Genomic DNA, 25,507 nt, shown 5'->3' on the forward strand with positions numbered 1-25,507 from the left:
TATTAACATTATTATTGGGACGGATCAAAATCGGTGACGTAGCGTGAATCTGCTAATGGAGTGATGACGCGTCGGTTTCTCATAATTATTCACAGCAGAGTTTTCTTATCCTATGAGAAGAGCCGGCTTCCTAATTATTCATGTGAGCATGTGCTCTGACAGACCCATATGGACAGATCTGCCAAGCTGTGAGACCCCGGCTCGGCCTGGCATGGCACACAGTATTTAGGTGGTTGTGAAGGGTCGGATGTGTTTATTTTCATGATCTATGAGGTTTGTTACATCGATTTCCCTGCGATGCTGTCAGGGCCGATACAGCCAACCTGTTGATTTGTAGCAAGTGTTATTGTCCAGAGCTGCACAAGAATTGGAGAATGGCGGACTTTGTCTTTTATCAGTTGAGTTTGTTAGCATGCAGACACATCGCCTATATCCATACTGCTGTGTTCGCCTAAGATTACAATCCTCCAGATTACCGGCAGGACTAATGGTTGGAATAGAAAGGGAAAAAGACTTGCTCTTCTCCACTGTGTCTGCATTCAGACTTGGAATTCAGGAGAAGAAAAGTCCTCATTCAGTGTTAATGTCATTCACATTGTGGTTATTCATAGAGGCAGCCTAGGCAGCTGCCTAGGGTGACAGAATAGAGAGGGCAGCGTCCGTGACACCCCCTTACCACCTGTGTCTTCAGTTATATCCGCGCCTAGTGTGGCAGAATAGAGAGGGCGGCGTCCCCGACACTACCCTCACCACCCGCTCCCTCAGTTTTATCTGCGCCTAGGGCGGCAGAATCTAGAGGGCGGCGTCAGCTCCCTTGCCAACGCCCCACTTTCACTTCTGGGTTGAGGGCGGCGTGACTGTTGTTTGCCTAGAGTGGCAGTTCAGCTTGCTCCGGCCCTGTGGTTATGTCTATATATTATATGAAATTACGAATAACCTTTCGTACATGTAGCAGGGCATTCAATTACTTATTAAATACTCATTATTGTTTTATTTCTTTGCATGTTAACTTTGCAAACTATAAAGTCATGGGTCTCCTCACGGTTTGGGTCAGATTTGTTTTAGTTTGAGTAGTTCTCCCCTCTCTTTTCCCCCTGCTCTGCTCATCATGGAGCATTTGTGAATAAATTCTGGGGTAGGCTTGAACTGAAAGAGGGGGTTTCATGACCCTTTAATCAAAGACTACAAGGGCAAACTATTGTTTTTGTCTTAATGACATGTACAGATGAATTGTTCTGCACTAAACTAGCAATGTAAGCTAACACAAATCAATATGGTCAGTTTTAATTTCCTGTGTACTTTAAAATAAAGTGTGACCGAACCTTTTTTTTTTTTTTTGCATGGTGACCTGAAAGCACACTTCTGAATCTTCTCCACAGGTTTCTCCAGATCGTTCCCCATAGACGGCTCGCTGTTCGACAGCTGGCAGGCTCAGTCCATCCACATCTCAGCGGAGAGCATGCTGAGCCGCTGGTCTCTGTCTGCCGGGACGCCCGAAACCTCGGCCAGCCTGCTGTCAGACCAGCTGCTCCGAGGCGAGGAGAGCCTGCTTAGCCTCATGATGGACTCCTCCATGCAGAACACCTGGAAGACACCCCGACTAGGACGTAAACACCCCAAAAGTGCACCCCGCAGCCGCCGGAAGACCCTCTGCTCTCCACCTGCTAAAGGTAAAGTGTGTGTGACAGAGCGGCGGTGTAGACGCGGAGAAAAAACGGAGGATTTCCAGCGCAGCAGCGACGGCAGGTCAGACCCTTTACAGCCCGCCATCGCCAAAATGGACTCGTGCCACATTTCAGAAGAGCGAGATTCAGTGCTGGAGAAACGCTCGCAGAAGAGCGTACGCATGCATCTGCCCAGACAGAGCAAGACCCGCTGTAAAAGCCAGACTGTGGAGTCGTCTGTGCAGAGCAACACACCCGACACTGAAACAGACGGCTATTTCTCTGATGAAGAGCAGAGCGACGGCGAATTGCGATTGTTTAGCCGGAAGTCGCGAATGCCTCAAATGCATGCTGGGAAGGAGGAGGTGGTGCGGCGAAGTTTGCTCGCCTCCTAGATGTGTTCCTGTGCCGTGAGCACGCTGCAAAACATGCGGTCTGGATTCTAGTCCAAATATGGTAAATTCCTAAATCAAGAAGCGTTTTCTAGACTAGCGGATAATATAGTCTTGTTTTCAGAAATAACGAGGCAAATTTAGCTGAGTTTCTCTTAAAACAAGCTAAATAATCTGCTGATGGGGTAAGGGAAATAAGCTTATGTCAAAGAGGAAAACAAGATTATTTAGCTTGTTTTCAGGAGAAACTCTCTTCATTTTGACTCATTATTTCTGAAAACAAGACAGTATTTAGTGCTTGTCTAGAAAATGCGGTAACACTTTAGAATAACTATCCATTACACTGCATAAAATGCTTTTCTTGCTTAGATATTTTGTCTTGTTTCTAGTCCAAATATCTAAAAATTCCTAAATCAAGAAGAATTTTCTGGACAAGAAAAACATATTGTCCTATTTTGAGAAATAATATGCCAATATTAAGTGAGTTTTTCCTTAAAACAAGCAAAATAATCTGCCAATGGGGTCAGCAAAATAATCTTACGACAAAAGAAAAAACAAGATTAATTTGCTGACCCCACTGGCAGATTATTTAGCTTGTTTAAAGAAAAAAACTCACTTAATATTGGCATATTATTTCTCAAAATAGGACAATATGTTTTGCTTGTCTAGAAAATTCTTCTTGATATAAAAAAAAATTAGATTTTTAGACTAGAAACAAGAGAAAAAATCTAAGCAAGAAAAGCATTTTTTGCAGTGTAACTAGTTTGTAGATCATTAATAAACTGTTAGTTAATGAATTATAAATCACTTGTTTAGTAATAGGTAATAGTTTGTTAATTATTTATAACTGTTCCTTATAATTAGATAAATTACAAACTGTTAGTTAACAAGTTATAAACGACTTGTTCACTGTATTTTAATGATTTATAACTATACCTAATAAATTAGTAACAGATCATGCTGTTAGTAACTTACTTACTAAAGACTTGTTAAGTATCAGTTAATAGTGTATATCTGTTATTGGGACGTTATTCTAAAGTTGCAACTATTCGTCATTTATTAACTGTTAGTAAACGAGGAATAGTTGCAACTAGAATAACGTCCCAATAGCATATATACACTATTAACTGATACTTAACAAGTCTTTAGTTAGTAAGTTACTAACAGCATGATCTGTTACTAATTTATTAGGTATAGTTATAAATCATTAAAATACAGTGAACAAGTTATTTATAAGGTATTTATAACTTGTTAACTAACAGCTTGTAAGTTATCTAATTATAAGGCACAGTTATAAATAATTAACAAACTATTATTAAACAAGTGATTTATAATTCATTAACTAACAGTTTATTAATGATCTACAAACTAGTTATAATGGATAGTTATTCTAAAGTGTTACCGAAAATGCTTCTTAAATTTGGAGTGTTTAGATTTTTTACTAGAAACAAGACAAGAAGCATTTTTTGCAGTGCAGCTTTTCCACCTTTGGGCCAACGAGAGCGCCAGACAGGCCTGAGTTAAACTGCGCTTCCACTGTCAGATCAAAAAGAGCCACACATGCCTGTGTTTCTCTGACCGATATTTAGACATCAGGGCGGCCGATGACCGATGTTTGATGCTGTTTTTGGTTTTGTTTTCATGGCCAGCATGGACTGACAGTGGAAATGTGACTGGCTGTTGAAACACACTGACACCCTCACTAGCTGTGTTTCCATCCACCTATTTTAAACGCATTTTAGATTCTTGCATTAAAAATGCTTGATGGAAATTAAGAATACACCATTGAAGCTGCACGTAAACTATGATGTAAACAAATGTACTGTATAAATTCCAGCATGTGCTTCATCACAGTGCTTCAGTAGTATTCTTCTTCTTCTATTGTTATTCCCTCCAGACCTGTCTTGAGCATCTGTCTGCGCTCCCGTCTCATGCCTCCAGAAGCCACCACATTCACCGTGTTCGTTGCGTTTAGTCTTGGTCTTCTGAGGCGGAGCTCATTTATTAGAGGAGAACACACAGTGGAGAATCCCACCAGTGCAGCAGACTCCACTTCTCTCTGTGCATGCTTAGCAGGAAGGGAGCATTTTGTTCTCCTTCACTCATCAGACGGAAACTCTGCAGCATTTGCAAATCTTTAATGCCGTATTCCAGTTTTGTGCAAAGATTTAACTTTTTTCTTTGGGTGGAAACACTGCTAGCATTGGCCTGATGGTGGAAACATGGCTTCAGCGTTTGCTTCATCAGTAGGACGCACAGTCTCTCAGACCACATGCGTTCCCAGAGCTTCAGCTGTAATGGCTTGTTTTCTGTGTCACAGTTTAGTAGTCATTTATGCAACCATAACCATTTGTGCTCGACAAGCAGCAAGAAACAAGAAGAAGTCTAGATGAACACTGTCCTCCTGGGAGCCAGCAGGTTGTGTCCTGACGCAGGACAGTGACGTGGGCATTATGACGTCTGTGTAGGTCGTGTTCCCAGAGTATGTGACTGCATGTACAGATGTAGTGATGTACTGAGGAAATCTGACGCAAATAAGCACAATTATCCATCGGGGAATGTAGCACACATGTACACGCGGTGTCCTCCGCCTCATTTGCTCCGACATAGGCTAGATGTGAGAGCGTCACGCATACGACAGCTTCCATCATGGCCGAATCTTCCCAAGCTTGTGTGAAAATGAAGTCTGCGTTAGTTATTACAACTCAGCACTTCTTCAAGTGGTCCACAGTTGCTGGTTGCTTGACCACTTCGTTTTTATCCTCATTTTTTGAGTGATCACCTCTATTGGTACTTCTGGTTTCCTTCTTCTTCTTCCCTTCCCTTTATGAACGGGCCGCAAAATGTAACATTCATTTATTTCAATCATTATATTTAGACCTAAACTTTAAGTAAAATGAATGTACAGGCAGGTGTTTGTGTACCTGGAAGGGTGCATCAGAGATTAGTTTCTGATTCAGGGAGCTTTAGGACCTTTCAGAGCAGAGATGCTAAGGTTTTCATTGACATCTGTAAGAGGTAAAGAGGTAATCACTCAAAAACAGACGGACTCAAAGCCTTCACAGGTGTCTGGTTGTTTCTCTTCCACGTTTTGGTGCATTTAGTCAAAAAGACTCTTGTTGTTTTCCATTAAATTGTGCCTTCCGAAGCCCCCAAAACAAAGGAATAATCAGCATGTTCAGCAATTTTATCACAAAGATGGCAATCAGAACTGAGCACCTGTGCAAAAGAGTCCCAGAAACTGCTGAAATCTTCAGTCCTGCTTTAGCCAAACACTCTGTAAACCATCGTCATCAGTCAGTCAGTCAGCTCCTCAATGCTCTATTGGCATTTCAAATTGGATTCACACTTATAAAGTGCCGTCAGGCTTTGCTGGCATTTCCCCTCTGATTGTGACCCAATCAACCCATAGTGTGTATCTCAGGGTTCAAGAAAAGAAGTGATCACAGTCATCAGAACAGCTTAAACCTGTATGTGCACACCAGCTAGGTTTCTTTGGCAAAGAGAGGCTCTCCAGAGAATCAACAGAAAGAGATGAAGCACTGATTTTATTTCCTTCTTCTTTTAGTATGATGACGCCAAAGAAAAGCGAGTCTGCAAATGCTCTGAAGTGGATGTAATCACGTTGTCTTCTGAACAGAGCTTGCCCTGATATCCACCCGTACACTCCTTCATAACGCTGAGGAAGCGTTCTTCCTCATAATAATTCTTTATTTACCGAAAACCTTCCTTTACAGTGAGTCTGTGAGCATACTGCATCCTAACAAAAGGTCTGTTCAGCAGAAGACTAGAGTAAAGCACACGTCCCAGTGATTTAGTCTTCTGCAGAAGAGTCTGAAGCCGGGCATACACTGTGCAAATCTGCTTTAATTCAGCTGTGAATTCTGATGGAGAGATGATTCAACCCTTCCAATCGGTGGTCGGATGGTCAGATGATTTTCAGGCATGTCAGAAGTTTCTCTCGGCCCTCATCAGGGAATCACACAGAACCCAATACACTTTTACTGAGTGTGTGTGGCCTTTATTGCACCTGCGCAAAACACACACACACACACACTTGCAGGTTCACTCAGGCGCACAGGTGCAATATTAGCGAACATATTCTAGAATGCACAGACACAATTACAAGTGTATGACACACTGCTCATATATTTGCGAGCTCTACATCTGATAAGGAACTGAATTTGTTGTTGTCGATTTCGTTCTTTCAACACTCCTTCCCATTGGGTGGTGTAAACGCACCATACACTGGTTTGCCAGCCACCATTAAAGAAAACCTATTTTGCTTATTTTTACAAGCTGTAAATGCTCTCTGCTGTGTCTCTCATGTGTGTGTTTGAGTTTGAGCTGAGATTAGCACACAGATAATGTTCTCCAGCTCTCTGAAACTGACCCTTTCAGGCTTTCTTCTTAATTGTGGTGTTTTGGTGACTGTCGCTTTAAATGCAAATGAGATTGTGCTCTTTTCAGAAGAGGGCGGAGCTACAGATGGCTGTGCGTCAGCATAGTGACAGATGTAAAACAGCAGTGTGTGTGTTGTCACACTCTAATAATGTGTTCACACCAGACACGGCACGCGCAGATAAATAGTGCTATTCACCCGTAAATACACATGTGGACATTTGGAGTTTACTCACTTCATTCACTCTTCAAAATAGACACGGATTCAAGGCAAGGGCAGGGCTTTTGTCTGCCCGGTGACTGTAGCTTCCTTGCTAAATGGCTAACATGGATTTTATTGAGAGAATAGCTGTGTTTATGTGCTTTAGGAAGGCTGAAAAAAAGCGTTGATTCGCTTGGAGCTGTGTCTGAGTCCACTAGATCCTTTCAGAGGTGCACCAGCTCTGTAAGCTCATCAACTCCTCCAGAAACTGAACCTGGATGATGGAGGCTTTCAGCAGTGCTTCCAACTGAGCCGAGGCCAATTTGATGAGCTGTTGTCTGGTGTCAGAAGGTGGATTTCCCCCGGGACACCAACATTAGGGCGCTACGTCATAATCATGCCCCTATAAGACGAAGCTCCTGATTGATTAACGCGGCGCGAATCTACACTGAAGCTTTTCAAACTTTAGCCATTTGTACGAGCGTTAAGTGTGTCAATCGCTGTGCTGATTCCCCTTTATTTAATCACCTCAATTAAACAAAGATAAAATCAGGATCCTCCCTTCTCTATATTTCTTAGCTAGAGTTTAGTTAAAGGATCGTCTTTAGAATGTATTTTGCAAAAGAACAAATTAGATTCATACTTTACCACACAGGGTCACTTTGATGGGTTCTGGAAAATGAAGTCAATGTCCACTCCAGTGAAGAAAAGTCATAAAATACACTTTTATTAATAATCCACTGAAAAGGTAGAATAAACAAAAGACTAATAACAGAAACAAAAATCCTTACTTTATCCTCGGTTGAGAATAAAAAGCCTACGACTCTCAGTATACAGAAGTCAGAAAGCGCAAAGCTGAAGAGTACATGTCAGCTTTAATACCCAGTGTCTCAGTGACAGTGTTCATAAATCAACCCTAAACACAGGTGCACAAACTACTTAAATCATACATTCAAGGAGCATGCTAAATCACTTGAGCAGTAAAAAGACAGATATATAGTCATCATTATATCATATAAATCAACATTTAGGCATTTTTAATGTCAGCCTTAATTTATAATGTGATATAGTTATGCACTTAGATTCAGGTTTGCGAACTCGGTAGAGAGTTCAGCAAAAGTACGAGCAGGGAGTTCAACCAGAGTGCGACTACGAGCAAAAGGGTCATCAGAAGTAGCAAAGGGTTCACAGAGAGTTCGTCCAGCTGGTTTGTTGGCTCAGCGCGCCCTCTGCCAGAGACGCCTCTCCTTTCTCTTACGCCTAGCTTCATCATTAAGAGTTGTGCTTTTACGCATAGGAATATCAGAATACATCAGTGATTTTTTGTGTCTCATATGATTAATGTCATCAGACCAATCAGACATGACATGGCCCAAAACGCTTAACTCGCACCACTTCAATCATGCGAACCGCGTCATTCGCGCCGCCTCATTCGCGCATATCGTGCCGCAGGATGTATATTCGCATCTTTGCATTGACTTAACATGTTAATCACTCGTGCTTGATGCTTCATCCGTGTCCGCCGTGAACACAGCATATTGGCTAATGGACAGACGGCTGCTTCTCACTCAGAGCTGCTGTTTATGCTAATGAGGGAGAGATGGGCACTAGTGGGCGGGGCTTTCCCCCTCTGATGACACGTACAGCAGGAGAATGTCAATCAAAGTGTTTCTGCATCAAGTCTGATTAGAACAAACACGATTCACTCATGTTGACCATTAGAGGCTGCTGGAGATACTCACACACTGCTCACACACACACACACTACCAGGGTTAAAGTGATTTAGAGATCTGCGTTGGACTAAATTTATGTATCCCGCTCCCACCTGCTCCCGCCAGGTATTAGTCCGAACCCGACCGCTCCCGCTTATATTCAGCATTTGTTGTCCCGCTGCCTGACCCAAAGCAAGTGACACACAGACAGCATCACGCTCTCTCTCATTCACACACACATCATACACCAGGGTTACCGACCGCTCCAGCGCTTCATTAGGAAATGTATTCCCGCACCGCAAGAAATCTGGTTCTGTCCCACAGACCTCCAAACTGATTTGTGCATACTAGATGCCCTTAGCGGGTGTTAATGGTTGATTCAGCACTGCTGAGCACTTTAGTGTGTGCACATGTTTCATGAGCTCTGCCTTTACATCACACGTGATCTTCCTGTACAGTGTGAGGAGGTTGACATCATGAGCAGACTGCACAGTGTATGCCCGGCCTTATATGTTGTGAACAGCACGGCAGTGGATGAACGCTCACTGAACCGCTTCACTCCTGGTTCTGACTCTTCATTTGTTGATGTCTGTCTGCCGCTGTGTCCCGCAGAGCACAGACGGCGACCTGTACAAATCTCATGTATCGTAGCTGCTTCAATAGGGACTGTTGGTAGACGCTGGTCATTCGCCGTTCTCTGGTTCAGTATGCACCAAACGCACACATGCAGTACTGTGCCTTTAGTGAGCTAGTTTCAGCCTCCTGCAAGAGTTCACGCTTCTTTCTCATGCTCCGCCGCCGCTCGTGTACCGAAACATGTACTCTGTGTAATCTCTGTAAATGCTCAGCTTCTGTGCAGTCATTTTCTCCCATGATGCAACAGGACCAGAATGAGATCTTGACCCTTGCTTGTTGTTAGTGAGCCAGTGAGTCAGTGGCACTGCTGCTGGGGTGAGGAAGAGCTGGAAATCAGCAAGGGGTGTGCGGTTTTGGCGGACAGTGATGTCTTGATATATTCTGGGATTTTCATTTGGCTGATTATAATTAGACCATATTTTGTTTTTGTTTGGTTTGTGGAATACAAGAGACATAATCGACCCTTAATACAGCCGTTCATATATGATTATTATAGACAGAACACACCGCACACCCAGCATTTCCTCCAGCTTCATGTTGTGTGGTTAAGCCTGAAGACCTGAGACCATCTCATTTCTGCAGAAACTGCTGTACTTACTGAGAGTTTTACTCTTGTTTTCAATATCCAAACATTCTCAAATCAAGACGCATTTTCTAGACAAGCAAACATGTGGTCTTGTTTTGAGAAATAATGAGTGGAAATGAAGTGAGTTTAACCTTAATGCAAGCAGAATAATCAGACAATGGGGGAAGCAGAATCATCTCATGTCAGAATGAAAACAAGATTACCTTGCTTACCCCACCGGCCCATTATTTATTAAGCAAAACCTGCTATTGACTGATTAATTCTTTAAGAAAATAGTAACACTGTTCAATAACAGTAGATGAATGATGATGTACTACTGTAATATGTAACTTAATAAAATCATCAACATTTTTTGCAATTTCTGTGCAGAATCTTGTGAAAAATCTGTGGATTTATGCGGAATGATATTGGTAGTATCATAACTAAAACTTTAATACGGCGAGGCAGTGGTGCAGTAGGTAGTGCTGTCGCCTCACAGCAAGAAGGTCGCTGGGTCGCTGGTTCGAACCTCGGCTCAGTTGGCGTTTCTGTGTGGAGTTTGCATGTTCTCCCTGCCTTCGCATGGGTTTCCTCCGGGTGCTCCGGTTTCCCCCACAGTCCAAACACATGCGGTACAGGTGAATTGGGTAGGCTAAATTGTCCGTAGTGTATTAGTGTGTGTGAATGTGTGTGTGGATGTTTCCCAGAGAAGGGTTGCGGCTGGAAGGGCATCTACTGCGTAAAAAACGTGCTGGATAAGTTAGCGGTTCATTCCGCTGTGGCGACCCCGGATTAATAAAGGGACTAAGCCGACAAGAAAATGAATGAATGAATGCATAACTAAAACTTTAATATGTGAAATAAAAAGTAATACCTTTTTAACTGGTTTTTAATATAATATAACCTGTATCTCATATGATATCTCTACTGAAAGACAGAAAATATTACTTTACAAACTATATTGTGAAGAAATCACAATATACATTTTCATATTAGTCAGTAATATTACTGAACTTCATTTAAAAACTGAATATAAATATACACACATTTACACAAGTAAACAGAATCAATGATGGGTTAAAAATTGGTGGAGTTCTGCGCACGTGTGGGGCTAATCATGAGTTAAGATGCCAGTGGAGTCAGCAAAATAATCAGACAGTGTCAACAGACAAAACTAGATGATTTTCTTCCCCCATTGGCAGATTATTTTGCTTGTTTAAAAGTGAAACTCTTTTTATTTTGACTCATTATTCCTGAAAACAAGACTATATTTATTGCTTGTAGAAAATGCTTCTTGATATTTGGACTAGATTCAAGACAAAAACTTGAACAAACAAAAACATTTAGTATTTTTTTTTTCAGTGTGTGAAACTGATAATTAATCCCTCAGTGATATTCCATACAGCTAAACCTCCTCAGCTGTCTAATAAAGTCATATTTCATCTACAAACAATATGTTGAGCATTTTATAAATGAAGTCAATCATCAGGGGGATGTTTCTGTTTGTTTTGCGTTTGCACCTTTTCAGAACATTTAGCAGGAACCAAGAAGCCTTTAAAGGTTTCCTAAAATGTGCACAGTGTTGTGTTTGATAATGCACAGAATCTGCGTTCAGATGTGGCCAGTTCACCTGACCTCTGAGTGTTTGGAAATCAAAGCACCTTTTTGCCAATCACCATTGTAGATTTAGACTTTAATTGGTGGATTTTAATTCATTTCATAATTTGGAGCCATTTGTTAGGTGAAGATCTGAAACCAGTCAGCTGTGCTCAATTTGCAACTCAAGATTGAACCCATATAGAAATCTGATATATGGCAATATATGACATAATGTAACATATATAACATAAATGTGGAAATATTATTTTATATATATATATATATATATATATATATATATATATATATATATATATATATATATATATATATATATATATATGTATTTTTAAAAATTGGAATTTAAAATATGTTCATATATATATGTTCAAAAATATATTAGCCATAATACACATGTAAAAAACATCCATAAATGAGCAGTTTTCCCTATTATGTGGTTCATGTTTTTTTTCTTATTTCTTTATTTCTACTTTTGAGTGGATTATGAGATCTTGATCTTTCTTCCAACGACTTCTAACATTGAAAAGTGTGTAAAAGTGTGTTTTCTGCACGTGTGTAATAGTCTGCAGTGCCATATCATCTGGGTTGGTGTTGTATATTACGCTACAGAAACCTTGTTATAAACTGCAGCACATTTTCTGTTATTTTACAGACTTAATTCTGTATTTAAATATATTTATTGTAATAATGTATATTTGAACATTGTATATTTCAATGATTGAACAAATATATATGACTTTTTGCAATTTCTGTTGCAAAAATGGCATATTTTATATAAGTGAAATGCAAATATAAGCTAGTATGTCATGTGCATATATTTCCATATGTCAGATTTCTATGTGGGTAATTACTTGCGGCTTATAGAACAGAATAGAAATGATCAGCGCATATGTTCATTTCTCTGAATTTCCCATTTGAGAGAAACAGGTTTTGCTGTAAATCTAGCATGTGTCCAGCACAGTCCTTTATTTATGAAGCCAGAAGCACATGGTCCGAGATCTCCAATCTTATATTCAGCAAGAGTTTCTCATCAGCCCCTGCTCTTTCTCAAACCCTCGTCCTGTAAATTAAACACGGTTACGATGCGATGCTATGCCATGCTCTGAATGTTGCAGGAGTTTCTCCTTCTGTGTTCTTTGTTTCAAAGAAAGTTGTGCCATTTGTTAATAGCAGAGAGAACTATTGAACATATAATTAGAGAGAAAAGAAGAGCTATTTTAAATTATTTTAGGCTTTTTTTGCTATATTTATTTTCTTGTATTGGAAATCTTTATAGAAAAGACAAAAGACGAGTATTTTCATCAGTGCAGAAACCTATTTTCTCCTGTTTGTACATTTTCCATGTTGAGCAGTCTTTAGAGCAATATAATGTTCATGTGACTGTATGTGCATGCTGTTTGTGATGCCTTAATAACAGCGCCGCCGTCCATCATCACCAGCGCTCGGCTGTGGTCGACCAGTGCAGTCAATAAAGCTGTGCTTTCTGTCTACATGATGCTCTCTCTCTCTCTCTCTGTGGGTCATTTTATTCTTACATTCTACATTACGAATGAACAACACCGTGAAAACTGCTTTCCGCCTCAGTCCATCACTACAAGTTTATGTTGAGTTGATCAACTAGACCTTCCAATCCCCTAGACCACAGGTGTCAAACTCAGTTCCTGGAGGGCCGCAGCTCTGCACAGTTGAGTTCCAACCCTAATTAAACACACCTGATCAGACTAATTGAGTCGTTCAGGCTTGTTTGAAACCTACAGGTAAGTGTGTTGGAGCAGGGTTGGAACTAAACTGTGCAGGGCTTCGGCCCTCCAGGAATTGAGTTTGACACCCCTGATCTAGACAATCAACAGGGAACGAGGGTTACGAACATAACCAAGGCTTTCTTATTACGAGCTTTTGTCTTGTTTAGGTGACACTTTATCAGTCCAATAGTTAATGTTAGTTAACCTATTTACAAACATGAACTAAGTATGAATAATCATGTAAAGCATTTATTAATCATAGTTCAATATTAACGAATGCATTATTAGAATACAAATTTGCTCTCTGAGTTAACGTGAACTAACGTTAAGTAAAATAACATTAACTAACATGAACAAACATGTAATACCATAATAAATGTATTAATAATAGTTTGTTCATACATTAACCAATGGATCATTATTGTAAAGTGTTAAACTTATTTCTGGTTCAAATATCAAAACATTCTTAAACATTTTCTAGACAATCAAAACATATAGTCTGTTTTTATTTTCAGAATTGATGAGTCAAAATGAAGTTAGTTTTTCCTTAAAACAAGCTAAATAATCTGCCAGTGGGGAAGTAAAATAATGTTACTGTTAATGATGAAAACATTATTATTTTTGCACATAGACAATTGGTAGAAAAAAAAACTCTAAGATTTTTTGTACTGTAAGACATGTTTGTACAATTTATCCATCAAAAGCTTTTCAAGAATAAGGCCATCTGTAATGAGTCGAGGCACAATGGAGATACGCATCCAAATAAGAGAATCGTCAGGCGGGCAAATGTCAAAGCAGGCACAGACAGGAGCATGCAGATAATCCAAAAGCAGAGTCAGAGTACAGGCGAATGGTTTAGACAGGCAGCAAAACAGCGTAAACAGTAAACAAAGCAAAGGTCAAAACAGCAGGCAAGACAAGGAAAACCCTTCGTTATGCTCACTTACAGATCACAAGACCCAGCGAAGAGTATGTGAATGAGGTGTCTTTCTAGTAATCAGTCCATCATGAGCTTCAGCTTTGTGTGTGTAATCAGGGGGAATCAGGAACTGGAGTGTGAGAGCAAAGACTTCTGGGAGTTGTATTTCATATAGTGTCAGATGTGTAGTTCTCCAGTGATCTGCACCAGCCTCCTCCAATGGACCACCTATGTTGTGTTTAAAAGACATCTAATAGAAGTCCAAACATGGATGTATTAGTTAAGTCAAGCTATATCTGAGCTGTCAGTTATTAGATATTTAGTAGTACAAAAAGATAAAACTAAGACTAAAAACTTTAATCAAACTAATTAAGTTGATCAAAAGTAGACTATAGTCATCATTACATTTACATGTAGTCATTTAGGAGATGCTTTTGTCTAAAGACTTCAACAAGACGAATATTTCCCACATGATGTTGAACAGATTCAGGAATTGTTTTCAATGTTTCCTCTAATATTTCCTCTTCTGGAGAAAGTCTTATTTCTTTGATTTTGGCTAGAATAAAAGCAGTTTTTAATTGTTTAAAGCCATTTTAAGCTCAATATTATTCACCCCTTCAGCAATATTAGTGTTGGATTGTCTCCAGAATAAACCACTGTTATACAATGACTTGCCTAATTACCCTAACTTTACCCTAATTACCCTAGTGAAGCCTTTACATGTCTCTTTAAGCTGTATAGAAGTGTCTTGAAGAATATCTAGACTAATATTATTTGCTGTCATCATGACAAAGAGAAAATAAATCAGTTATTAGAGATGAGTTATTAACACTATTATGTGCAGAAATGTGTTAAAGAAATCTGCTCTCTGTTAAACAGAAGTTGGGGAATAATATATACAGGGGGCGAATAATTCTAATGTTAACTGTAAATGAATGCAGTGATGGTCAAGGTGTGATGGTCAAGGTGTTTCAAGGAGTTCTCCAATGCGTATGTTATTCAGTGATTGTTATCTGAGAAAAACAGTGAGTGGAGTGGAGTTTTCCATACAGCTGTAATAAATTGCACATAATTTTCCTGATTAATAGTGAATGTAGTCATATACAGTCATTTTTATTTCGGTAAGCTTTAAATTTAATTAAAAAGTTTATAAATTATTACAGCTCAGGTAAATGTCTTGTATCTGTTTAGTTGTGTGGCAAATAACTGTGTAATAAGCAAGACAATGTACATCTCTTTGGTTGTTATTGCAGAATGAATCCTTCAGTCTAGTATTGGGATCACCAATCTCGGTCCTGGAGGTCCGGTGCCCTGCAGGGTTTAGCTCCAACTTGCCTCAGCACACCTGCCTGGATGTTTCATACCTAAGACCTTGATCAGCTCATTCAGGAGTGTTTGACTAGGGTTGGAGCTAAACTCTGCTGGAGAACGGACATTCAGGAACAAGTTTGGTGACCCCTGGTCTAGTACAACAGCTGCTGATAAACCTGGTGGGTTATTTCTCCAAAAACAGGCAGCTGGATGTACATTACAACCCAATAAAAACATTACAAGAAGCAAAACATCTGTGAGGGTGAATCCCAGAGCAATCTGTCATAATGATGAACAGCCCTCAGATATGTCTGTCACAGCTAATAAACAAATAAAACATTTTATGGTTAGCACGAACTCTGGAGCATCCATGGCATTTGAGGTTTAGCTGGTTCCTCATCTCGAAGTTTAAACATTCCTCAACATTTGAAGTTTTGTGTGTTGATTAAACACGTGTACTGATGATGGAGGATTGAGGTTAAGCTGCCTTTCCACTGCACATGACAAGCGACAGACTGCAAGTCATTCATTTCCCATGGAGAGAAGTCCTGGAGCTGCGTGGAGCTCAGATCATCTCCATATGCAAAAAATTCGGATCTGATTTGAGCTGCCGATACGTAAATATTTCAAGAGTTCACACTTAGCTGATGATTTATAAAAGCTTGTTTGGCATGCTGTCCGGGGAGAGAGCCCCAAGCTCAAGGGATCCTCGAGCCCAGGGCTTCCTCCCGTTGGCAGAGCGAGAGGAGAGCCTGAGCTCGGTGGATCTCAGAACTCCCCGGCTGCAGTAGCTAAGGGAACAAAAGGGGTTAGACAATGCTTGATTGTTATGCATGTTGAATGTCTTTGGATGGTGGGAGGAAACCGGAGAACCCGGGGAAAACCCACGCGGACACGGGGAGAACATACAAACTCCTCACAGAAACACAACAGTCATGTCGCAATATCATGTGCAGTGGAAAGGCGGCTTTAGTTTACTTTGCATAACTCTTATCCAATCAGAGCAGTGGGTGTTTACTTACAAGCCCCCTTACAAACCTGAGCAGAAAAAGTCCCGTAGCTATTAGTACAATAGTGTAACTAATAGTGTGGACATAGTGTAGCTCCTCCCCTTTAAAAAAAACAGCCAATAGCATTTGGTTTAATCAGAGCTCTGCCAGTGAGAGTGGTTGAATTGAAGTGCATCAAATGAAAAGCCAATGAGAAAAAGGGGGCGGGGGCAGGTCAGATACTAGAGATCATTTGATTGGTCAGAAGCTCCATTTAGGTGGAAGTGACAAACCGTGGATGTTTCTATCAGGTTTATATCTGCTACAATTGTGCCAGATTTGGAGACACTAGATTATAGACATCATGATACTAACATCTTTAAAACTACTGGAATATTAAATATTTTAATTTCATAGGATCTCTAAAAGTGAATAGCTTCTGGAATTGAAAGTTGAATCTATCTGTTAACTAACTAAACTTCTCACGTATGTCACATAACCTGTTTGTAGAATAGGCCTCGGGGAATGAAATGCAGGAAGTAAATGACTGCTGAAGCACAAACCTCCTGCAATTTTTCCCGGAACAATGATAAACTATTTCATATCTTAATATTAATATGCATAATTGATTAAATATTATGCGGTCCATGCTGTGGCGACCCCTGATAAACAAGGAAGCAAGCTGAAGGAAAATGAATGACTCTAATTACCCTAGTGAAGCCTTTACATGCCACTGTAAGCTGAACACTAGTGTCTTGAAGAATATCTAGACTAATGTTATTTACTGTCAACATGGAGAAGAGAAAATAAATCAGTTATTAGAGATGAGTTATTAACACTATTATGATAAGAAATGTGCTGGAGAAATCTGCTCTCCGTTAAACAGACATTGGGGAAAAATAGCAGGGGGTTGAAGTTAGAATTATTCACTCCTTGTTTATTTTTCCCCCATTTTCTGTTTAACCAAGAGCAGATTTCTTCATCACATTTTGTAATCATAATAGTGTTAATAACTCATTTCTAATAACTGATTTATTTTCTCTTCTCCATGTTGACAGTAAATAATATTAGACTAGATATTCTTCAAGACACTAGTGTTCAGCTTAAAGTGGCATGTAAAGGCTTCACTAGGGTAATTAGGGTAAAGTTAGGGTAATTAGCCAAGTCATTGTATAACAGTGGTTTGTTCTGGAGACTATCCAAAAAATAAATAAATAAATATATATATATATATATATATAGCCTAAAGGTGCTATAATATTGTCCTTAAAATGGCTTTTAAAAAATTAAGAACTGCTTTTATTCTAGCCGAAATAAAACAAATAAGACTTTCTCCAGTGGAACAAATATGATCAGACATACTGTGAAAACATCCGTGCCCTGTTAAACATCATTTGGGAAATATTTCCAAAAGGAAAAAAGAAAAGTAAAGGAGGGCTAATAATTCTGACTTCAGCTGTATGCATGTGTGCATGTACCCTGAGCTTCTTCAAACTTGTGCACATTCATTTGTGCACAAAAATCATTTGGTGAATGAAGCTGACTCAAGTTTGATTCTGATGAATCCTTTTCCAGAAGTTCAAGACCACCTCAAGCCAGTGTAAATTCATTTTATTGTGATTTAGGAGTTTTCATGAAAGATTTCCATCTCTTGTTTCTCGTGTGATACATTATAATGCACACACATTACAGGTTAGGTCAACTGTACTTTACACTAAAACAACACTGTCCACAGTCTGCTGACGTTCATGCCAAAGACAGAAAATCCGTCAAAATTAACTTCAAAATAGTTTCCTGATTAAGTTCTGAAGATGAAAGTAGTGGATGCAGGTTTGAGTGACACGAGGGAGTAAATGAAGACAGATAAAAGGGACTGACAGTCCAACTCTTCCTGTTTCTGAAGCCACAGTGAACCTGGTGAACTATAGCGAGCGGAGTGATTTCACACTCATGAAGAATGTTCCTCAGAGTTTTCAAGGACATTTTGTGGAGGTGACAGAGGTGTGTCAGCCTGAAGAGCACATCAACAGTACAACAAACCCAGATGAAGAAACAGGCTAAATCATAAACAAAGCCGGTGCATTTCCAGACAATCATGCGTGAAGGGATTTGAGTGTGTTCAGAAGTGAAAGTGAGATCAGTCCTATTTTCAACACATTCTCCACATTTCTGTGAATCACCAACAATATAATTAACATACATTTGATTTTGGTTTCTGGGAAAAATGTCCAGGGCAGTTTGCTCCTTTTCACACTATAAGAATATTTATATATTGATGGATTATCATCGATATAAGTATTATTTCTGTCATGTTTCTGACACAATCTGTTTGCTCGAGTTTGAGTCCAGGGAAGCACACTTCCACAAAAGAGGTAAAAGCACTGTAAAATCAAAAAGGTAAAACAGGTGATCTGTAAATGATCTGTACAACAAGCGGCATCTTCTCGTGGACTAGAATGTCATCTGAAATCCATATCAGAACATACCCTTAATCCCCAGTATCTATATTTGGCATGCCTTTTAACACACCGTACATAAGATTTGCTTCACCTTGTGATGGAACCCATCTCATGAGCTCTTCTTCACCTTCTTTCCTCTGCTATGAACTATTATAAATCATCTTCTGAGCAGAGGCAAATCACTTTGTCCTCATCACTGTGTGAATATGTGGGAGTTTGAACTCATCCATGTCTTTCTGGAGAGCATCAGAAGCCCTTCATAGTCTGGAGTCTGTATTAAAAACACAAGATGATGAACTGGAGGATCCACAATCCTCAACGCTGCATCAATGCACAGCAGATGTAAGGACAAATGCACTGCTGTTGAATGACTCTGGGAATCTGAAACCATAAAGAATATCTGGGAGGCGCATGGCTTGGGTTTCATGAGTCAAACAAGCAGTATTTTCAAGTGATCTGCCAAGTTGTTCTAGGAAACCCTAGGGTGTTTAAGTAAATCTGTCAATCATTAGATACAGAGAGAAATGCATGAATGGCTGCTTCGCACTCCTGCCTGATGTGTCGGACTGGAAATTACAAATCTCTGATGGTTTTTTCAGGCTGCATTATGATTGTCGTCACAAGATTTCCAAGAAAACCCTGTACACTGACAAACCATGCAAAGTCTCCACATATTACAGAGGTGTACGAGGTTTAATGTAGTATATAAGAACATTTTTACTTAAAATCCCAGGCGCAGGCACAGGACGTCAACATGACCATTTTGACATTTCACCACAACATCATGGGGATGTGGGATTTTGTTTGTAAATGAAAATCGGGTTGACATCAGAACCCAACATCAGGCCAACATCAATGTCCAACATCCAACTTAAGATCAACCAAATATCAACGTCTAATCATGTTACACCTTGACACAGTGTGGACGTTACCACTATGACATCTGCCAGGCGTTGGATTTTGGTCAATTTTTTCCAACACAGCCTAAAATCAACCAAATATCAACGTAATTAGACGTCGTTATTGAACATCAAACTAATGTTGTCCTTAGACTCTGCCTAGACATTGAACTGTGGTCACCTGATGTCATGACCTAAATCTAACCTAATGTTAACGTCTGATGAGGTTGTGTGCCTGCTGGGAACATTGAGAAGCTTATCTGTACAGAGCATCATTACACGTCTGTTTCTAAATCAAATATTGATTTTATTAATAATTCTGTGTTTTTTAAAGAGGCAAATAAGGAATATTAAGGTTTCTAAATAGCAGTATTAATATGCTGTCTTTACAGTGAATCACTTATAACCTAAAGGGATGTTTACATATCAGGTCAAATGGCTGAACTGATGTGTATTTGCATCGCTGTTGTTCTTGATAACTGCTGCTCATCTGCGTTACATCAACTCATAAATCGTCTGGCTTCCTGAAACTGGTATTTCAGCACATAATGAAAAAATACAACACATGCCACAGTTTCTGTGAACGGCTTTTGCTTCAGACGCGGCATCTCAGAAGTTTTCAATTGGGTTGAGGGCAGGGAATTGAGCTGGCCACTCCATTACCTCAAGCTTGGTCTGACTGTCACTGCACTTACAGCTCATTTTAGATCTGTCTGGAGGTGATGATTGGCTTTGATAGCTTTGCTATTCAGGCTATTTTCAGTTGGTTTTATCTGTATTATTTTCTTCTCTTTGTTTTGGCTTTTTGTTTCACTGTGAATAATTAGAGATCATGTTAGCTGTGATCCTGTAAGATCCTGAGTTGTAAACTTGTAATCTGTTCATATTGACACGTTTTACATCACAGTTTGGGAATAAATCTATTTGATAACAGTGTGTGACACGATGATGACCGTCCTCCTCGATTGAGCACATTAATGCCAGCTGCTGTTTTCACAGAATGATTGAATTCTCTCATTAATCTCCACACTGCTGTCATTTTGAACACACCCAATTCAATGCATTACCTAATCACTCTGAACAAACCACACACCACACAACCCAGTTGTTTTTCTACATTCATTCACTTTCTTTTCGGCTTAGTCCCTTTATTAATCTGGGGTCGCCACTGCGGAATGAACCGCCAACTTATCCAGCATATGTTTTACGTAGCGGATGCCCTTCCAGCTGCAACCCATCACTGGGAAACATCCATACACACTCATTCACACTCACACACTATGGACAATTTAGCCTACCCAATCCACCTGTACCGCACGTGTATGGGGGAAACCAGAGCACCCAGAAACCCACGCCAACACCAAGAGAACATGCAAACTCCTCACAGAAATGCCAACTGACCCAGCTGGGACTCAAACTAGCAACCTTCTATTGCAACACCGTGCTGCTTGTTTTTTTACATCCACAAGTAAATCCTTTCAATGCACAAAATTCACTATTACTAATAACAGCGGCCCAAATATAATCAAACGCTTGTAAAAATAAGTGACTAGATATATACAACTGCACTGTAAAGATCAACATACTTACAAACCCAACACTGGGTTAAATATGAATAAATTCAATCTCTGGGTTAAAGAAAATCATCTCAATTTAATTGAATCGAGCAGATTTGAGTGTATGATGTACAATATTTGAGTGTTGGTCATTCCTCATCATGTTTAGTCATGTATTCAATATTCAATTCAATTTGGTTGTTTTTCATCAGTCTCTGCATATTTCCCAGCAGTGTGTTAAAAAACAGAAATCAGGAAATGAAAGGAAAATACTGAAATGAGAAAGCAGCATCCCATAATGCTGAAGATTAAAACGTATTAAACACGAAATGACAAGGAATCTGGTTTTGTCTTATCAATTACAATTCTACACCATTATACAGCCCTCGCAAAGAGCATCACACTGTCAGGAGGCTCATATCACTGAAATCAGGCTTACGATGCTTTTCAATATGATTTAGTTTTACATGCTTCAATGGGCACCAAACCACATTCCTCCCCAAACGTGTGTGTTCGGTTGCATCTTTCAAGTAACACCCTATTTTGATTTGCCTCTAAGATGTTGTTTAATTGAATCTGCTTTTTATGTTATATAGAGATGCTTTTTCTAAATGAACACCTTCAAATTATACATTCACAAAAATTACTAAAGAGGTTTTTATCTGCAATTTTGACCATGTTTTTGGGTTTGTCAACCTTTGGTTGAAACAACCCAGTAATTTTGTTTTTAGGGTATACGTCTCTTGCATCTTGCTTTTTATTTCCATGCATCAAAATGTTTCATAACTTTTAGTTAGCTTAGTTAGTTTCATAACTATTTATTTGTGTTTTGAAGTTTGTATACTCTCTGTTGTCAGCACTTTGGTCGACTGTAATGTTTTAAAGTGCTTTATAAATAAATTGAATTGAAAACTTTTTTAAACATAACTAGGCAAAGTAAAAGTTTATTTTGATGTGTAATACTCTGAAATATAAATAGGACTGTGCAGTGTTAGTCACAGTTGGCTCAAATTGAAGCAGACTCTGCCAAGCATGTGGAAAAATGTCATCTCAGCAAACTGGCTCAGCCGGTGTTGTATTGAGTAATGCATTTTATAAGAGATCCCAAAATTACACTGTGCGTCAGATGAATAGTTTAATATAATGACTTTTATAACCAGCCGTGAAACTTAAGAAATCACATGCAAATAGACAAAATATTAACCAATCAAGACTCTGCAGACCCTCACAACACAAATACATTAAATTTAAATAAGATTTTGAGTCAAGTTTGCTTAGTGTACTGCTTTTAAACTAAAAAAATAAGAAACTTACCATAAACGCATTTCAAATGGGCGAACAATTTGTGTCATAGTTAAATTAAATCACACAAACAATTTATTATATATGTGAGTGCTCACAGTAGAAGATATGTGAGGGCTTTCTCTCTCTTTATTGACAATGCGAAGCGATGATGACGGTTCAGAAAGGGAGTGAAAATATCGTTGCAGTTTGTATGTGGCTCCAGTGGGTCAGTCTTAATGTCTGCTTGAATGCTTTGTGCAGTTTGTTTAATGCGAAAGTGTGAATTTACTAAAATAAACATGTGAGAGTTATGAAACCGTGTATTACCGAGAACATTACCGAGATGTCTTCATTTCCTACATTCTTTGAGGTTAAAAAAAAAAAAAAAGTCCCCAGGATGTACAGTATATAGTGAAAATAAATCTCAGTTCTGACAGCTTCTTATCACTGTCAAAGACATGTTGTGATCTGGTTTCCTCCTGCTGAATGGGCTTCATGCACTGCACTGATTTTCAGCCACTGATGAGCTTCAGGTGAAACACTGATGGGACTATCTTCAATTTCTTAAGATTGCTTGTACAGCATCAATAATGTATTGTAATCAAAACATACCTAGTTAACTCTCCTGTTGCCGGAGAATTCAGTATTCATTATGATGTTCTTTGGGTCAGATTGAGCTGCCTTCACTAAACCTGTAATATGAAGAAGATCAATTACTACAATCCCCAAATCTATTCAGCATGAAGAAACAAGCTGATCTTCACCACACTCTCTGTGAATTAGAGCTGCACGATTCTGGCTAAAATGAGAATCGCGATTTATTTGCTTCAAATAAAGATCACGATTTTCTCACGATTCTGTAGATGTAAAATAAAGGTATGGTAAAAACCAACATATGGCACAACATCGATAATAATATAATGTGTAGGTCTACTGGTTTTTATAAATAATTCAATTCTACTAATAATAATTCTGATGTTGAATTATTATGTTTGAGATATATGCTTGCAATCTGTCATATTAGACAAATTTATTCACTGGTAAAATCAGACATTTGCCATTATCAGATTATATTCAACAATACATAGGCTAGAGTAGTTATACTGACACTGTAAACATTTATTTTCATGCACAACTGTGTTTTCGCTATGAAGGAAAAAACATATCAAATGCTTGCCGTAATCATAACTCTAAAATGCGATATGATCATTTAAATGAAGTGCACACTTTTGCTCTAAAAAGATAACCACTGACTAGGAGCTTGTCTATGGTGCTGATGTGGATTAGTCAATTAACTTAAGCTGCATGTTTTTGGACGGTGGGAGGAAACCGGGGGAACACAGGGGAAACCCACATGAGCACGGGGAGAACGTGTAAACTCCACACAGAAACGTCGGCTGGCTTGGTAAGGACTAGAACCAGTGACGTTCTTGCTGAGAGGCAACAGTGCTAACCACTGGGCCACCCATCTAGGAAAGCAGGAGGAGTAGGGGTGGAAGGGGGGATTCTTCAAAATGAAGATGGCTGTGATGTGGAGCTGAGGGTATTTATAGTGGCTTAGGATTCGTCTGATTGGTTAATCATGAATTGAATAATGCAGGACCGGCTGTGATCAATCATGAGCATGTGATCCTCTCAACATGAGTTTATAAACAAACTTCATGTGCGTGCGTGCGTGTGTGTGTGTGTGTGTGTGTGTGTGTATATGTGTGTGTGTGTGTGTGTGTGTGTGTGCACCAGTAGTTTTTGTGGTGTAAAAATGATTTAAAGCCGATGCGTCAAAATTGATTGGAAGGACAACAGTTGTACCCAAAATGTCTGGACTGTCTGGGTCATTTTTGACCCGTAAGTCATCAGGAGGGATAAATAGAGCGGAAAATAGATAAACAGAGATTCATTTGGTTGTTCAAGTGTAAAATTATATAAAACGCTGCAGACGAGCGCAGAAACTCCATTAAAATACTGTGGTTACATATTTGAAATATTTGTGTTTTAAATGTCCGTATGCACATATAGCACTACTGAGCAGTAACTTACGCCTTTATCAGCTCAATTTTGACAATGTGTATTTGATCTTGTCTCTGCAACACAGGATTTAAAAATAGTTTGGGGTGGTGATATAAATATTTTCAATTTTGGTTTTATCGTCAACATAAAAACCCATTTGTTGATCCTCAAGGAATGTGTGAAATGAAAGCATCTGTCAGTGTCAGTAATACACTCATGCTCTCACATTAAAACAACACATGCATGTGGAGGAGCTCTCACAGACACACACTGCTGAATAAAGCAGGAGTGAAGAAACTGCGGAATAAAGACATTTGTTAACACTTTACTTGACAGGGTTGTTCAAAAGACACCTGTATACTCATGACATGACACATCATTATTAGTATGAGAGTTTATGATTGCTTGTGACAGCTGTCATTTACTGTCATTTTCTCAGAGGTGTCATCTTAAAGGCAAAGCTGACATTGTTTGAGATGTCTTTTTATGACAACAGATTAAACAAAGACCCTGTTGACACCTGGTGTTAAGATTTTGAAGATTCAATCAGAAGTAGACAACACTAAGTACAGCTGTGAAAGGTTTTGGGATTATCTACTTTGGACCGCATCCAGAAGTGGTCAAAAGCACAACAGGCTGTATAGTGTGAACACACATGTGGCCGAATGCGCTTCTACTAGTGCTGGAAAAAGAGAAATCGCATCCAAAATATATTTGTGTTTATATTTACTACTGTAAATGTGTGATACACACAAAAAGACAATAACACAGACAAAAACACAACTCTTAAAAACACTTTTGTTAGATATTAAAATGTTTAATTTGTGTCTTTGTCAATTGTCAATGACACTGGTTCGGTAAACAAACTGTATTATGCATAAATCATAAAAGAATATTTGCATATAATTTCATATTACTGAAATGTATATATAATCTGAATAAATATATGTATTTACACAAATCTACATAGATAAATGAGTAGATTGAATGACGGACTTTGCAAAGTTCTGTGTTTAATGATTTTGTCTGGGCCTAATTTATAAGTAATAAACTGAGAGTGAAAGAGGTATGCTAATATTATAATCTAGTCTTTTGTTATACATCGGCCTGTAAAAACCACAAAGAAAATATTTGTAGAAATTGTATGG

The 25,507-nt window shown here is 39.0% G+C and overlaps 2 protein-coding genes across 4 annotated transcripts in view; both read left to right on the forward strand.

Moving 5' to 3' along the window:
• jade2 (jade family PHD finger 2) overlaps positions 1-6,828 on the forward strand; it is a 29,784-nt gene extending 22,956 nt beyond the window's left edge. For 2 of the 3 annotated variants that reach the window (XR_015520864.1, XR_015520865.1), the window contains one exon: positions 319-633. Coding sequence is in view for 1 of the 3 variants with exons in the window: in XM_087301991.1 (XP_087158117.1) it covers positions 1,380-2,059 (680 nt within the window). In the remaining 2 variants the exon portion in view is untranslated. Of the gene's footprint in view, positions 1-318; positions 634-1,379 lie in introns of those variants that run through there. The other variant, XM_087301991.1, reaches the window with a different exon arrangement.
• Positions 1-25,507, forward strand: part of ddx46 (DEAD (Asp-Glu-Ala-Asp) box polypeptide 46) — an 800,847-nt gene that overhangs the window by 373,289 nt on the left and 402,051 nt on the right. The window lies entirely within an intron of this gene.

The sequence above is a fragment of the Danio rerio genome, chromosome 21 (genome assembly GCF_052040795.2).
Source record: "Danio rerio strain M-AB ecotype USA chromosome 21, GRCz13ab, whole genome shotgun sequence".
Classification (NCBI taxonomy): Eukaryota; Metazoa; Chordata; class Actinopteri; order Cypriniformes; family Danionidae; genus Danio; species Danio rerio.